The sequence below is a fragment of the Nyctereutes procyonoides genome, unplaced genomic scaffold (genome assembly GCF_905146905.1).
Source record: "Nyctereutes procyonoides isolate TBG_1078 unplaced genomic scaffold, NYPRO_anot_genome, whole genome shotgun sequence".
In the NCBI taxonomy this organism is placed as follows: domain Eukaryota; kingdom Metazoa; phylum Chordata; class Mammalia; order Carnivora; family Canidae; genus Nyctereutes; species Nyctereutes procyonoides.
The window spans coordinates 28,240,980-28,256,132 of NW_026575042.1; the positions used below are offsets into that span (position 1 = coordinate 28,240,980).

Consider the following 15,153-nt stretch of genomic DNA (forward strand, 5'->3'; position numbering starts at 1 on the left):
TCAAACTCAAATACAGTAAGAACAAAAAAGAGTCTAACTGGATTGAATATGAAGGTTATAGTAGCTAGCCCCATGCAGTGGTGGAAGTGAGAGTTCTAAGGGAAGAGGTTGAGAGCTATGGAAGGTGAAGAAATTGAGATTCTTCTTTTAAGATAAAGAAGGGAGGGCAGTGGTTTAGTGCTGCCTTCAGCCCAGAGTGTGATCCTGGGGATCCAGGATCGAATCCCACATCAGGTTCCCCTCTGCCTGTGTCTCTGTGCCTGCCTCTGTCTCTCATAAATAAATAAAATCTTTTAAAAAAATAAGATAGGGGATCCCTGGGTGGCTCAGCGGTTTAGTGCCTGCCTTTGACCCAGGGCGCCATTCTGAAGTCCTGGGATCGAGTCCCGCATCGGGCTCCCTGCATGGAGCCTGTTTCTTCCTCTGCCTGTCTGTCTGTCTGTCTGTCTGTCTGTCTCTCTCTGTCTATCGTGAATAAATAAATAAAATCTTTAAAAAAAAAGATAAGGAAGAGGAGGGGCACATGAAGGGCTAAGTGGTTGAGCATCTGCCTTTGTCACAGGGCGTGATCCCAGGGTCCTGGGATTGAGTCCCACATTGGGCTCCCCACAGGGAACCTGCTTCTCCCTCTGCCTGTGTCTCTGCCTCTCTCTGTGTGTCTCTCATGAATAAATAAATACATTTTTTTATAAAAAGGAGAGAAAAAAATGGAAGTTTGTGAGAAGATCATTATTATCTTTCCTAAGTGACCAAAATATTGTTCAACAGTCTTTCCTATTAGGAAACTTTTTATGTCCAACTCATTACATTTTTAATTTTTTAAAGATTTAATTTTTTAAAGTTGATGTCATAATTTTTTTCTGAATAAAATTTGCTAACTATATGCTTAGTACACAGATTTGGTTTATTTATTTTTAAATTACAGTAACCATGGCAAAAAAAAAGATATTTGAAAATGATTTCAATTCACTGGTGTTGGGATTATTTACAAGTACCTATGTAAACATTTTAACCAAAGGATATTTCTGTTGCCATATGTTTGGATATCCCAAAGGAAAAATCTGATCCCAAGTGTTAACAACATAGGAAGGCAGTTGGGCTTTCTCTGAACTGGGATTTTTAAATGTTCAGCTCTGAAGCTATTCCAATAAAACATGCTTTCTAGAATGTTAAAGAGACTTCTATTATATCAAAGAGATTTTCCAAATAGATATGTGGTATGTTTATCCATCTGTTTAACTTTGGTTATTATGTTCTTCAGTAAGATCTTGAAGCCCTTTTTGTATTGGTCTTTTTCTTGTTAAATTCTACATATTCTACAGCTATTATTCTTCTAATGGCAGATAGGAGTTTATGTACATTTACTCTTCTAACTTATCAATCAGAAAGAGAAAACTATTTCGGAATACTTATCTGGTATACCTGAACATATCTTGTTATTAATGATAATTATTTTGGGTGAAGTTTCTTGAGTTTTTTATTGGACAAATTTATATTATTTGCAAATAAATATGTTTACCTCAAAAAGATGCTTTCCACCAAAACAAAGAACCAGACATAGTTAAAGTCAAATGTCACTTGGAATGCCTTATTTAAATGTTAGACATGTAGCAACATCTGGTGTAAAAGCAAAACAGTGAGAATGTAAAATCTCTTTGGAAAAGAAGACTCACAAGGAAGCATGATCATTTAGGCCACATCTGGCATGAATTACTTTATTAATTTTCTTTTATTTACTAGTTTTTATTTGACAGCTGTGGTACTTTTTTCCAGAGCAGAAATCAATAAAGCCATAACTCTTTTCCCATCTGTGGTTCATTTTCCTCTTAGAAGAGACACAAAGGGTTTAAGGGAAAGTTGCTTTATGTTCTGCTATATTTGCAATCCTTGTTTTGTTTCAGGGGCCTCCAGGACGAGGAGGAGAAGCAGGGAGTCCAGGCCATCTGGGAAGCCAAGGAACTAAAGTAGGTTACATTCTTTAAGCCCACCAAAGTTAAGGTTTTCTCCTCAAAGTAAGTGTGTCTGGTTGTATTAGCCAGAGCCCTTTCAACACAAAGGAGAACATCTTTTTGCCCCTACACCCTGGGTTGATTCTTAGAGAGCCAGCAACATCTAAAGATGTGGGTGTGGACCATGATGAGGTCAAAGATTTCAGCTCAGCCTAATTTCATGAGGGGCTACACCCAATCTTAGCTGGGGGGACCTCAGGGAAGGAAGACTGTTCTGGAGCAGACCTTCATTTGTCCCTCTCTTCTTCCCTCCCTCCTCTATTCTTTTCTTGTTTCCTCCACACATACAGACTTTTGCCAAACACCTTTTAAGAAAAAGTCACTCTACTGGCATTCTGTGGGACTAGAAAGTTGGCTTCAGGAGAGTGGAGATCTTTGTTACCTCACTGATGCATCCCCAGTACTTTGAACAGTTTCTGGCACATAATTGCTTAATAAATATTTGTTTAATGAAAGAATTTCTGGGTTGTAAAATAAATATGACATGGAATCAATCCCCACAGAATTTAGAACATTTTTAAGACCATGATCTATGGCATAAAGTAGACCAGGATATGGGTCTGAGAATGGAGGTTTAAATATAGTATTAGAAGTATTTCTGAAAAAAAAAAAATATTTCTGGGCTGGAGAAAGAGCCATCATAGAGGATGCAGACTTGGAGCAGACCCTAGAAGATAAGAAAAACTTTGGCAAGCAGAGAAGAGGCATGGAGGATTTCAGGGAAAAGAAATCATGTGAAGGAAAGCACAGGATTGGAAAATCCTGGGAGTGGGTATTTGGGGGGGCGGGAAATGATCCTCTCTCACAGGCACATAAAAAAAGTCTGTGGTCACTCCCTTTATTAAGCACCCAGTACAGTGCTATTACAAGTGTTTTAATGGAATGTATGAACACATGCAGACTTGGAAGGATTTTGAATAAGCCACTTGGTATAGAAATATTTTGAAGACTGAGGGATTGGAAGCTAGGAGACTAGTGGATATGTTCTAGCAGTCTCTAAGAGAAGCAGCGATTGGATGACTTAATAGAGTGAAGACAGAGGGGCACATTATGATTCTGGAGAACTCCTCCAGTAGGAATCTAAGGTCGAGAGCCTAGATGACTCATAGGCTTCTAGCATGAGTGTAGTACTAAAAGTAGGAAAGCCATCAGAAAGAGTGGCATAGGAGTGAAGGAACCACTTGGTTTGGGGAATAGAAGAAAGGTTTTAGGGCTGGTAAGAGATGTGGTTTCAGAGGTATTTGGAGTTTTTTTAAAAAGACTCCTGGTGATGTCCATTTGTAAGAAGGGTAAGAGGAGATAGTGAATTATTAGAAAGGAGGGGAAAGAAGGAAATGCATACTGGATGCTGAGAAGAGTAGACAAAGGAGAGGTCAGATGTAGAGCTGGTGCAGAGTAGATAGGGAAGGGGGAGTGAAGAAGCTATGGCCTCTCATGGCTCAGATGCTCCAAATAATATTTTCAAAAATGTAACATTTGAGAGAAGAAGAAAGAAAGGGAGACAGCCTGCGAAGGACTGAGCAATGTGTTAATGAGGAAGAAATGGATTCAGGGCTATAAACTACTCTTTGAAGAAGCTAGGCTTGGGGGCAGGGGAAGGACATTAACTACCAGTCTAGGATAGATCGGAGCTGGGTATTTGTTTTCAATGATAGGACTATAGTATGTGTCTTAGCAGAGAAGACAAAAACAGAAGAAGGTTGAAGATGTCAGAGTAGATAATTAACTGAGAAGTTTCTTGATACAGAGGATGAGAATGAGAAGACGGGATAGCTTTGTAATGGAGATCTACTAAAAAGGGCTAAAATAATGGAGGCCAGCAGTTGAGTTGCAAGGACCATTGACCGGAGGGTGAATGATATACATGGATAACAGGGAAAATCAACTCCAACGGGAAAGGTCTGCTACAGCAGTCATAGTCTGGAAAGTTGGAACAGAAACAAAGCTGCCTACTTGCCCTGGAGAAAAGGCTATAGGGGATGTGGTATCACTGATGAGAACCAAATTTATCTTACAGCGAGGAAGGATTTCTGTCTGTGTGCAGATGCCATGGATACATAAAGAAAGTCTACTTATAAAATGAAAGCACTCCATATGGCAGAGGGATCAAAAGAGAGTTAGGAAAGAAGGGCTCATAGGGCCAGGGACTTTTAAAGGGTAAGGGACAAAAATTTGGAAGTATACACCCTCAAAGCAAGCCCAAATCCCTTGGGAAGTCCCAAGAGAAATTGAATCCTCTTAACTCATTGTTACCTGAAATGAGCCCCCCAAAGACTTACTCCTACCTTATTCCAATAAGCTCAAATTCCCAGGGAGGCAAGCAACTCATGATTAATACTGGGCTTAACACCTGGCTGTACCAATAACAAAGTGACCCCGGACAAGCCTTAAAGCTTCTTTTGGTTCCCTATATTAAAGCAGATGTTCTCAAGTTTCACTATGTATAAGAATCAGCTGAGAAGCTTATTTAAAAAGGCATATTCTTGGGGGATCCCTGGGTGGCTCAGCGGTTTAGTGCCTGCCTTCAGCCGGGGGCATGGTGCTGAAGTCCTGGGATCCAGTCCCACGTCGGGCTCCCTGCATGGACCCTGCTTCTCCCTCTGCCTGTGTCTCTGCCCCCACCCCCGTCTCTCATGAATGAATAAATAAAATATTTAAAAAATAAAAAGGCATATTCTTGGGCTCCATTACCAGAGACCATACCAGTGGGATCCAGGAATTTCCTTTGCATGTGGACCTGAGATAACCTTGAGGCAGGTGGCCTACAGAGCATACTTTGAGAGCCACTACCTTCAAAGAAAGATATCAGGGAATGTGATCTTCCACTTACCATTCATGAAACCCTATTCTATTTTAGTCTGAGTTCAGTACTGGTGGACATTTGTCCACTTGGACTTTTTACACTTAACTGAGTTGCCTTTCTATCCTTAAAAATGAGTTAACCACTCCCACTTCTTAAGTGTGGGCTGCGCACACTTCCACACTCCTTCTTTCAAAGAGTACATTATAGGAAGGGAAGGGGGGGAATAACTAGACAGTGGGGAAACTTGACCATCAGCCAAATGGTAACGGTTAACATCAGTAGTGATAGCCACATTGACAGTATGTTCTCTTGATATGTTGTGGTGAGAATGGCACTTTACCTCTATGGTCTTTACCCTCAAAACCCATAAAACCCAACTTAATCATGAGAAAAAACCCCAGCTGAGGGACATCTTACAGAATACCTAAGCAGTACTCCTCAAAACTTTCAAGGTCACATATCCTCAATAGGATTCTAAAACAGAAAAGGGGCATTAGGTAAAATCTTTAAAAAGAAATATGAATAAAGTATGGGCTTTAGTTAATAATAGTGAATCAATATTCATTGTGATAAATGTGCCCTACTAATGTAACTAATATAATGTTAACAATAGGGGAAGCTAGATGTGGAGTATATAGGAACTCTGTACCTCTTTAACATTTCTATAAATCTAAAATTTTAAATTTTAAGGTTTTTTTTTTTTTTTAAAGAGCTAACCTTCTTTTGTAAAGCTGTGTTAATTTTAACTTTCCCAAGTAGCTGGGCTTTACTCATTGTAATACAGAGATTGATTTATAACCCATTGTAGATGTGGAATTAGTCAGAAGTCAGAAACTATTGCCAGGGATGTCATGCTACCTTGGTTGTTTTGATTAGCGCTTAAAACTAGATTAGTAAGTCTGTTGTCTTGGCAGAGCCAGATGATTTGATGGATCATCTTGGAAAACAGTCTTGTTAATTTTTTTAAACAGTATAGAGCTTCCTCTTTGACTCATGGTAAGACATTTCCAAGGGCGTGGTTCATGGCACTGAGCTGCCAAGATGGCCGCTTGCAGTAAACAATGCATCAGACTTGCTGGGGCTTCATTCATCAATGGAGGAGACTTCACTGGCCAACAACAGCAATTCCTTGCATCACTTATACAAGTCCCAGTCCACAGATCCATCGTCACTGTGTGTGATCCACATGCATGCAGTTGGATAAGCAACTATTGTCTCAGTACCATCGCTTCCAATTTCCTCTACAAAAAACAACAACACAACAAACTAATAAGGACACATTTCATTGTTCTGTTTGACAGGGAGAACCTGGAGATTTGGGAGAAAAAGGAGCTATTGGCCTCCCGGGTCCTCGAGGCTTACCGGTTTGTGTTGATCACTACTTTTGACCTGACTTTGACCTTGGAATCTTTTAGTTCAATAGATATCCCATGTGGTTCTCTGAAGAGTGCATTAAAGATACCATCCCACTCTAGAAATTGATAGCTTTCTAGAAATTGAGATATCATCCTCAACTTGGATTAGTTCCTTGGACAGCTTTCCTAAGGTAGCAACTTCCCAGGTACCAAACAACCTAGCTGGGATGCTTTTGAAGCCAAACGATAAACTGGACAAAGCCTGTCTTTAACATCCCCATAATTCTTCTTCCATTCTTTCCTCCCATCAGTATCTGTTCATCAGAAACCCAGCCCACACTCCCCTAGCACTCAGGACTTCTCACAACCTTCTGCAAGGGCCTGACAATAGCCACTGCCCAGGCATTTAGGAGGTGTTATTTTCATCTAGCAAGCTGAAAGTGAATTACAGCTAAGGTGTTAAAATACAGGTGTTAAACAGAAGAGCTAACACTACTATCTCCTTTTATTGAGATTATTGTGTACCTGAAATTTTCCCACTCAGTCCTCATAATAACACCGTGATTATATATAATTTTTAGTCCCACTTTACAGATGATACAGGTGAGCCTGAGGAACAATGCACTGTCTGTATCTGTCACGGGGAGTTGTCTTTAGTGCCATTATCACCAATGTTAGTGGCCAGCCCCAGAGGGAGACTCCTGCTTCCTGCTTTCACCTAATTAAACCAAAAAACCAGGTGTCTTGTCCCTATGTGAGTAAGCCTGCCTCCAGTTTGTAGTCCGAGATATTTGTAATTAATGCCTTTGTTTACAGGGTGATGATGGCAACCCAGGTTATGGTAGCATTGGAAGGAAAGGAGCAAAGGTAAGACACATTACTGGAGGCTAGACATTTCCACTTATTTTTGTTGTTGCTTGTTTTGGTTTTGTTGGTCTTTTTTTTTTTTTTCTCCCACATTTAAGAGAAAATAAAGCAGTGAATAGGACCACCTTGGTCATTTAGAGATAGATTTTGATAATTCATTTTTTGATATCCCTTGGAGATTGTGGTAGAAGAAAACACAATTTGATTCCTTAAGGTGCAGGCAACAACTGAAACTTGAAAATTAATTTTCTGTTCCTTTGCAAAGATGTAGGGCCAGGGCCTGACTTGTTCCAGCCCAAACAGTTTGTCTAATCTTAGCAGCTCTGTGCTGGGGTTTACCGAAGGAGGTATTCCAAAGTTTGTTCTCAACTTGGAACATGTTAATATGTTTCACCATTAGGGAGAAGTTTTTGGTGTCTTTCCAAATTCACTGGGCCAAGCAACAATTCAGAAAAAAAACTTTTAACTTTGTATCAAAATTATTAATTTATATTTTAAATATTTAAGTGTCTGAAAGTAAGATAGATAAATTTACAAAACCAGTGCTTCCTATATACTAACAATTACCACTTAGAAACCATAACAATATCCACAAAAACATAAGAGTTAAGAATATCTTTCTGCAAAATGTTTGAGACCTATGATCAAAAATCACTGAAATAAAAAAATAAATAAAAAATAAATCACTGAAATATAGAACTTCACTAAATAAAGATATCCAAATTCTTGTTGGAAAGTCTAAAACACTATAAAGGATCAATTTAATTCCAAGTGAAATCCTGCTAGGAATGATGCAAGAGGCTGTCTGGAAGGATAAACCCCAAAAAGCTAAAATTTCTTTGAAAAAAAAATCACTAATGAATGAGACATTTCCAGTAAAATTTCCCTTTAAAATAGAAAATTAATTGAAAACAATCTCAGTATCTGAAAAAGGGAAATATTAAGTAGCTTATAGCACTGGAATATTAGCCATTTTTTAAAATGAATGTATATGAAGTTTATAATCTTGTAAAATTCTGTGACAGCATCCAGTAAAAAAAAAAAAAAAAAAAAAAAAAAAAAAAAACAGAAAATATTAAAAAAACCAAAAACAAGATTTATCCCAGTTTTTCTAAAAAAGCATTTTGAAAAGCTTAAAGAAAATATAATAAAACATTTACAATGGTTCTGGGTAGTGAGATTTGGATAATTTTTTTTCTTTCTATTCTTTTGCATTTTATATGTTTGAGGAGACACTACTCATAATCAGAAAATAAACTTTATTTTTAATAAATTTTTTTTATCAAATGAAGATTATCAGATGTCTTCAATTATAGTCCATGAACAAAGTAAGGTAAACAGAGGACCAGAAAACCAATGATCTAGTTTAGGCTCTGGGTTTCTCAAATTTCTCCCCTGAAATATGTTAAGAAGACTGTTCCAGAAACATTTGGCCATATAGCCAGCTATCCTGTTAAATGCCTTCAGTAGTAGGAGAGCTGATTTATAATTCCTCACATATGCACATTTGTCCACTTATCTAGGTTGTCATGGTATTTTGGTATAAGTAGCTTAATTTAGAAATTGGAGCTAGTTTCTCAGATAATGCTGTACAGTTTCATTTTCAGTTTTTTTGGCCCTTTCTTGATTCAGAGATACTAAAATCAATTAAAGCAGCAGCACAAACCTACCTCGGTGATATGTACACATATTAACTTTCCATACTGTCAATTATAGGGGCAAGATGGATTTCCTGGAGAAAGTGGACCTAAGGTACTGTGTATTTTCATATTAAGTAGAGATCGATCAGAAATGTTCCTGAGGCTATGAAATGTATCACAGGACAATAGAAGAAATAATTAATTATAAATGAATAAAAAGATACCTTTAGGGGTACCTGGGTTGGCTCAGTCAGTTAGGTGGCTGACTCTTGATTTTGGTTCACGTCATGATCTGAAAAAGAAAGAAACCTTTATGAGGGAAAAGGAGGACAGAAAGAAGCAGCCTTTTTTAGAATTTTCATTTCTAGTTTTTAAATTCATAAGCAAAGGAAGAAATCACCCTTTTCTTCTCACAGGGACTCCTTCCCCTCTATCATGTGTATTTTCTCCTTTGCTCAAAGGAACGTAAAATGTAAGGAAAACCAAAACCTGAATTCACCTGGTTCAGTTTTTCCAACGTGATTATACCTATATATAGGTAATCACCTTCCGATAATAAGTTAGCAATGATGCCTTCTACCTTAAGGCTTTCATTTTTGCTAGAAACGTGTACTGAGCTCAGTAGATGCCAGGTCCTGTGATAGGATCAGGGGACAAAATAAAGGGCACTGTTCATGTCTCCAAGGAGGCTGTGTTTATGGCTGAAGAGAGGGATACAGAAGTCAAACAAGGAGGCTGCAGTGTGCTGTGTAGAGAGCTAGAAGAATGAGGGGAGGGAGTGGAGAAGGTAAGGGAGGGGAGACACTTGAAAGAAGACTGTTGAAGAATAAAATATATATGAAAAATGTCTTTATGTCAGAATAAATGTAAACACACATTGAGATACAGCTCTTTGATTTTAATTACCATTTTATTTTTCTGAACTTATTCAGGGTGAGATGGGGGACCTTGGTGGTCCAGGAGAAACTGGACCCAAGGGAGCCAGAGGCAAGAGGGTAAGCTTCTTAGAGCCCCAGTGCCTTATCCCCTCAGCTACTTTGGGAAGTTCTTTTCATGCTTTTACAGTCATTTGAGTTGTCACTTGCTCCCCCAAGACCTGCAAAATGTGTGTGGTGTTGTGTGTGTGTGTGTGTGTGTGTGTGTGTGTCTGTGTGGTGTTAAGGGAAACCTGGGGAAGGGAGATGGGTATAGGATTCATCTTTCAACACCAGCGAGAAGGCAAAGAAGTGGTTGCTTTTAATGAACAAGTTTATCTGTTCTGGCTGCCAACATACTAATTCTTAACCCTGGAGATAAGATTTCGTTTTAGGCATCCTTGTGGTCAAAAATAGTTTTGCACTGGCAAAATATGGTCAGTTTCATCCCATCTCCCTGGTAGATTTAGTTCAGCCTAATGTCCACGGGCATCTTGTTCTTCACTATTAAGCTTGTTGAGCTACTTTTAATGAAGCATACCCTAAGAGGTCTTCTCCCCATTTAGCTTAAGAGAATATGTGTTAATTTTTATGAGAAAGTTTCCATTTATTATGTGACTGCATGTGTCCTTATTATTCCATAGAAGGACTTGGAAATTTCCTAAAGCTTTGGATCACTCGGAATGAGCACAAGTGTGTGGTATAGCCCAAAGGCATCAGCATATTTGGGTTCCAGTGGGTTAAGAATAGATTTTTGCACTTGTTGACTCTTTATATGTATATACACTGTGCATAAATGACAGAGCTACTTTGTAAAAGAGACATTCTTGTGATAATTGTCTCTCAATGAATTTCTTTGTTTCTTTTCTTCAGCATAGCACACTGATTGGGTAAACTCATCTTAACACCATGTTAATTAGCAGGAAAAGAAAAACAAAGTGATCTAACGTGGTACTTGAGGTGGTTTTCCAGTTTTGTCATTGTAGTTCATTTTATTCTGATTCAATTTTTTATTAAGTATAACAAGAACTTTATGTACAGAGAATTGTTTTTTTTTTCCCTAGCTCATTGTTCCCCACTCTTCTAAGGGATCCTGTAGCAGTTTCTTTGCTCTTCTATGTTCATTCTTTTTTGCATTACACTTGACCATTTCTACCTCTGTGACGCTCTTTCCAGGATTTTTAAAAATTTTATTGAAATATAGTTGATACACAATATTATATTAGTTTCCGGTGTACAACATAGTGATTCAGCAAATTATATAGATCACAAAATGCTTACCATGATGTGTAGTCATCATCTGTCACCATATAATGTTATTACAATATTATTGATTATATTCCTGCATGTATTGTATTTTTCATATCTGTGACTTACTTATTTTATAGCTGGAAGTTTGTACCTCTTAATCTCTTTCACCCATTTCATCTATTCCACCACCCACCACCCCTCTGGCAACAACCAGTTTATCCTCTGTATTTTTTAGTCTAATTCTGTTTCTGCTATTTTGATGGTTTTTTTCTTTGTTTATTCATTTGTATTGTTTTTTTTAATTTGATAAATAATTTAAATCATATGGTATTTGTCTTTCTCTGGTCTTTTCCACTTAGCATAGTATCTTCTGTATCCATCCATGTTGTCACAAATGGAAAGATCTTAATTTTTATGGTTGAGTAACACTCCAGAGTGTGTGTGTGTGTGTGTGTGTGTGTGTGTGTGTCTGTCTGTCTGTCTGTCTCCCACATCTTCTTTATCCATTCATCTATTGTTTCCATACCTTGACTATTGTAAATAATACTGCAATAAACATAGGGGTGCAGATCTCTTCAAAAAAAAAAAAAAGATCTTTAAAAAAAAAAAAACAACACTGTTTTTGTTTTCTTTCTTTCTTTCTTTCAACACCCAGAAGTGGGATTACTGGGCATATTGTGTTTCTATTTTTAATTTTTTGAGGAACCTCCATACTGTTTTCCATACTGTGCAACAATATAAATTTTACCACAATGCACCCAGGTTCCCTTTTCTCCATATCTTTGACAACACTTGTTATTTCTTATCTTTTGATACCAGCCATTCTGACTGGTGAAGTGATATCTCACTTTGGTTTTGATTTGCAGTTCCCTGATGATTAGTGATGTTGAACATCTTTTCACGTGTCTGATGGTCATCTGTATGTCTTTGGAGAAATGTCTGTTGAAGTCCTCTGCCCATTTTTTTTTTCTTAGATTGTGTGCGTGTGTGTGTGTGTGTGTGTGTTGTATGAGTTTTTCATATATCTTTTTTTTAAGATTTTATTTATTCATGAGAGAGACAGAGAGAGGCAGAGACACAGGGAGAGGAAGAAGCAGGCTCTCTGTGGGGAGCCTGATGCGGGACTCAATCCCAGGACCAGGGAGTCACAACCTGAGCTTTGCAAAGGCAGACACACTCAACCACTAAGCCACCCAAGTGCCCCGAGTTTCTCATATATCTTTATATATTTGGGGTATTAACCCTTTATTGGACATACCATTTGCAAATATCTTCTTTTATTCAGTAGGTTACCTTTTCATTTTGTTACTGGTTTCTTACATTGCACAAAAGCTTTTTAGTTTCATAATAGTCCCAATTATTAATTTTTGCTTTTGTTTCCCTTGCCTGAGGAAACAGATCCAGAGTAGTGCCTATGTTTTCTTTTAGGAGTTTTATGATTTCAAGTCTTGCCTTTAGGTCCTTAATCCATTTCGTTTGTGTATGGTGTAAGACATTGGTCCAGTTTCATACTTTGCACGTAGCTGTCCAGTTTTCCCAGCATCGTTTGTTGAAGAGACTGCCTTTGCCCCATTGTATATACTTGCCTCTTTTGTCATAGATTAATTGACCATATAAGTATAGATTTATTTCTGGGTTTTCCATTCTGTTCCATTGAGCTATGTGTCTATTTTTGTGCCAGTACTATGCTTTGTAGTATTACTATAGCTTTGTAGTATATCTTGAAATTTGACATTGTGATACCTCTAACTCTGTTTTTCTTTCTCAAAATTCTTTGGTTACTCGGGGTCTTTTATGGTTCCATACAAATTTTAGGATTACTTGTTCTAGTTCTGTGAAAAATACCACTGGTATTTTGATAGGGATTACACTGAAATCTGTAGATTGCTTTGAGTAGTATGGACATTTTAACAATATTACTTCTTCCAGCCTATGAGCATAGAATATCTTTCCATTTGCTTCTGTCATCTTCAATTTCATTCATCAGTTGTATAGTTTTCATATTATAGGTCTTTCATCTCCTTAGTTAAATTTATTCCTGGGTATTTTATTCTTTTTGATGCAATTGTAAATGGGATTGTTTTCTTAATTTCTCTTTCTGCTACCTTGTTATTAGTGTATAGAAATGCAAGAGATTTCTTATATTAACTTTGTATCCTGTGACTTTACTGAATTCCTTTATTGTAATAGTTTTCTGGTGGAGTCCTTAGGGTTTTATATATATAATATCAGGTCATCTGCTAATAGTGACACTTTTACTTCTTATCAATTTGGATGTCTTTTATTTCTTGCCAGATTACTGCAGCTCAGATTTCCAGTCCTATGTTGAATAAAGATGGTGAGAGTGGACATCTTTGTCTTGTTCCTGATGTTATACGAAATGCTTTGTGGGTATTGAACCAGTCTTGGCCCTGGAATAAATCCCAATTGATTATGATGGATGACCTTTACGATGTATTGTTTACAATACAATGTAAACAAAGAGAGAATGTATTGTTTACAATGTATTGTTGAATTAGAATTACTAATATTTTGTTGAGAATTTTTGCATCTATATTCATCAGGTATATTGGCCTGTAATTTTCCTTGTAGTACGTTGTTTGTTTGTTTGTTTTTCTTCCAATTTTGGTACCAGGTAATGCTGCCCTCATAGAATGAATTTGGAAGTTTTCCTTCCTCTTCTGTTTTTTGGAGTAGTTTGAGAAAGTTAGATATGTTCTTTAAACATTTTGTAGAATTCAGTGTGAAGCCATTCGGTCCTGAATTTTTGTTTGTGAAGGGTTTTTTGATTACCAATTCAATTTCATTGCTGGTAATTGATCTGTTCAGGTTTTTTTTTTTGATTCAATCCTGGAGATAATGTTTCTAGGAATTTATCCATTTCTTCCAGGTTGCCCAATTTGTTGGCATATAATTTTTTCAGAATTTTTTCAGAATTTTTCAGAATAATCTCTTATGATCCTTTTGTACATCTGTAGTGTCGATTGTACCTTTCTTTTTTTTAATAAATTAATTTTTATTGGTGTTCAATTTACCAACATACAGAATAACACCCAGTGCTCATCCCGTCAAGTGTCCCCCTCAGTGCCTGTCACCCACTCACCCCCACCCCCCACCCTCCTCCCCTTCCACCACCCCTAGTTCATTTCCCAGAGTTAGGAGTCTTTATGTTCTGTCTCCCTTTCTCATATTTCCCACACATTTCTTCTCCCTTCCCTTATATTCCCTTCCACTATTATTCATATTCCCCAAATGAATGAGAACATACACTGTTTGTCCTTCTCCGATTGACTTACTTCACTCAGCATAATACCCTCCAGTTCCATCCACGTTGAAGCAAATGGTGGGTATTTGTCGTTTCTAATGGCTGAGGAATATTCCATTGTATACATAGACCACATCTTCTTTATCCATTCATCTTTCGATGGGCACCGAGGCTCCTTCCACAGTTTGGCTATTGTGGACATGGCTGCTATAAACATCGGGGTGCAGGTGTCCTGGCATTTCATTGCATCTGAATCTTTGGGGTAAATCCCTAACAGTGCAATTGCTGGGTCGGGTCGTAGGGCAGGTCTATTTTTAACTCTTTGAGGAACCTCCACACAGTTTTCCAGAGTGGCTGCACCAGTTCACATTACCACCAACAGTGTAAGAGGGTTCCCTTGTCTCCGCATCCTCTCCAACATTTGTGGTTTCCTGCCTTGTTAATTTTCCCCATTCTCTGCCTTGTTAATTTTCCCCATTCTCCCTTCTCTCATTTCTAATTTGAATCTTCTCTCTCTCTTTTTTTTTTTCCCTTGATGGGTCTGGCTAATGGTTTATCATTATTGTTTAGCTTTTGAAAGAACCAGCTCTTAGTTTCATTAATGTTTCTTATAGTTTTTTAGCTCCATTTCATTTATTTTTGTTTTGCTCTTCATTATTTCCTTTAACTTTGGGCTTGATTTGTTCTTTTTTTTTTCCCATTCCTTTAGGTGTAAGATTATTTATTTGAGATTTTTCTCTTTTATTGAGGTAGGCCTGTATTCCTATAAAATTCCCACTTAGCACTAATTTTACAACATCCCACAGATTTTGAACCATTGTGTTTCCATTTTCATTTGTCTGCAGGTAATTTTGATTTCCTCTTTGATTTCTTCATTGGCCCATTGATGGTTTAATAGCCTGTTGTTTAGCTTCCATGTATTTGTGGGGTTTTCCAGTTTTCTTGTGATTGATTTCTAGTTGCATCCCACTGTGGTTGGGAAGGATGCTTGATATAATTTCAGTCTTCTTAAATTTATTGATACTTGTTTTGCAGCCTAATGTAATCTA

General features: G+C 37.5%; 1 protein-coding gene across 3 annotated transcripts in view; it reads left to right on the forward strand.

The window, feature by feature from the left end:
* The window catches only part of COL6A6 (collagen type VI alpha 6 chain), a 143,194-nt gene that overhangs the window by 90,207 nt on the left and 37,834 nt on the right, over positions 1-15,153 (forward strand). For all 3 annotated transcript variants that reach the window (XM_055320983.1, XM_055320984.1, XM_055320986.1), the window contains 5 exons: positions 1,902-1,964; positions 6,114-6,176; positions 6,984-7,034; positions 8,751-8,786; positions 9,607-9,669. In XM_055320983.1, the coding sequence (XP_055176958.1) occupies positions 1,902-1,964; positions 6,114-6,176; positions 6,984-7,034; positions 8,751-8,786; positions 9,607-9,669 (276 nt within the window). The remainder of the gene's footprint in view (positions 1-1,901; positions 1,965-6,113; positions 6,177-6,983; positions 7,035-8,750; positions 8,787-9,606; positions 9,670-15,153) is intronic.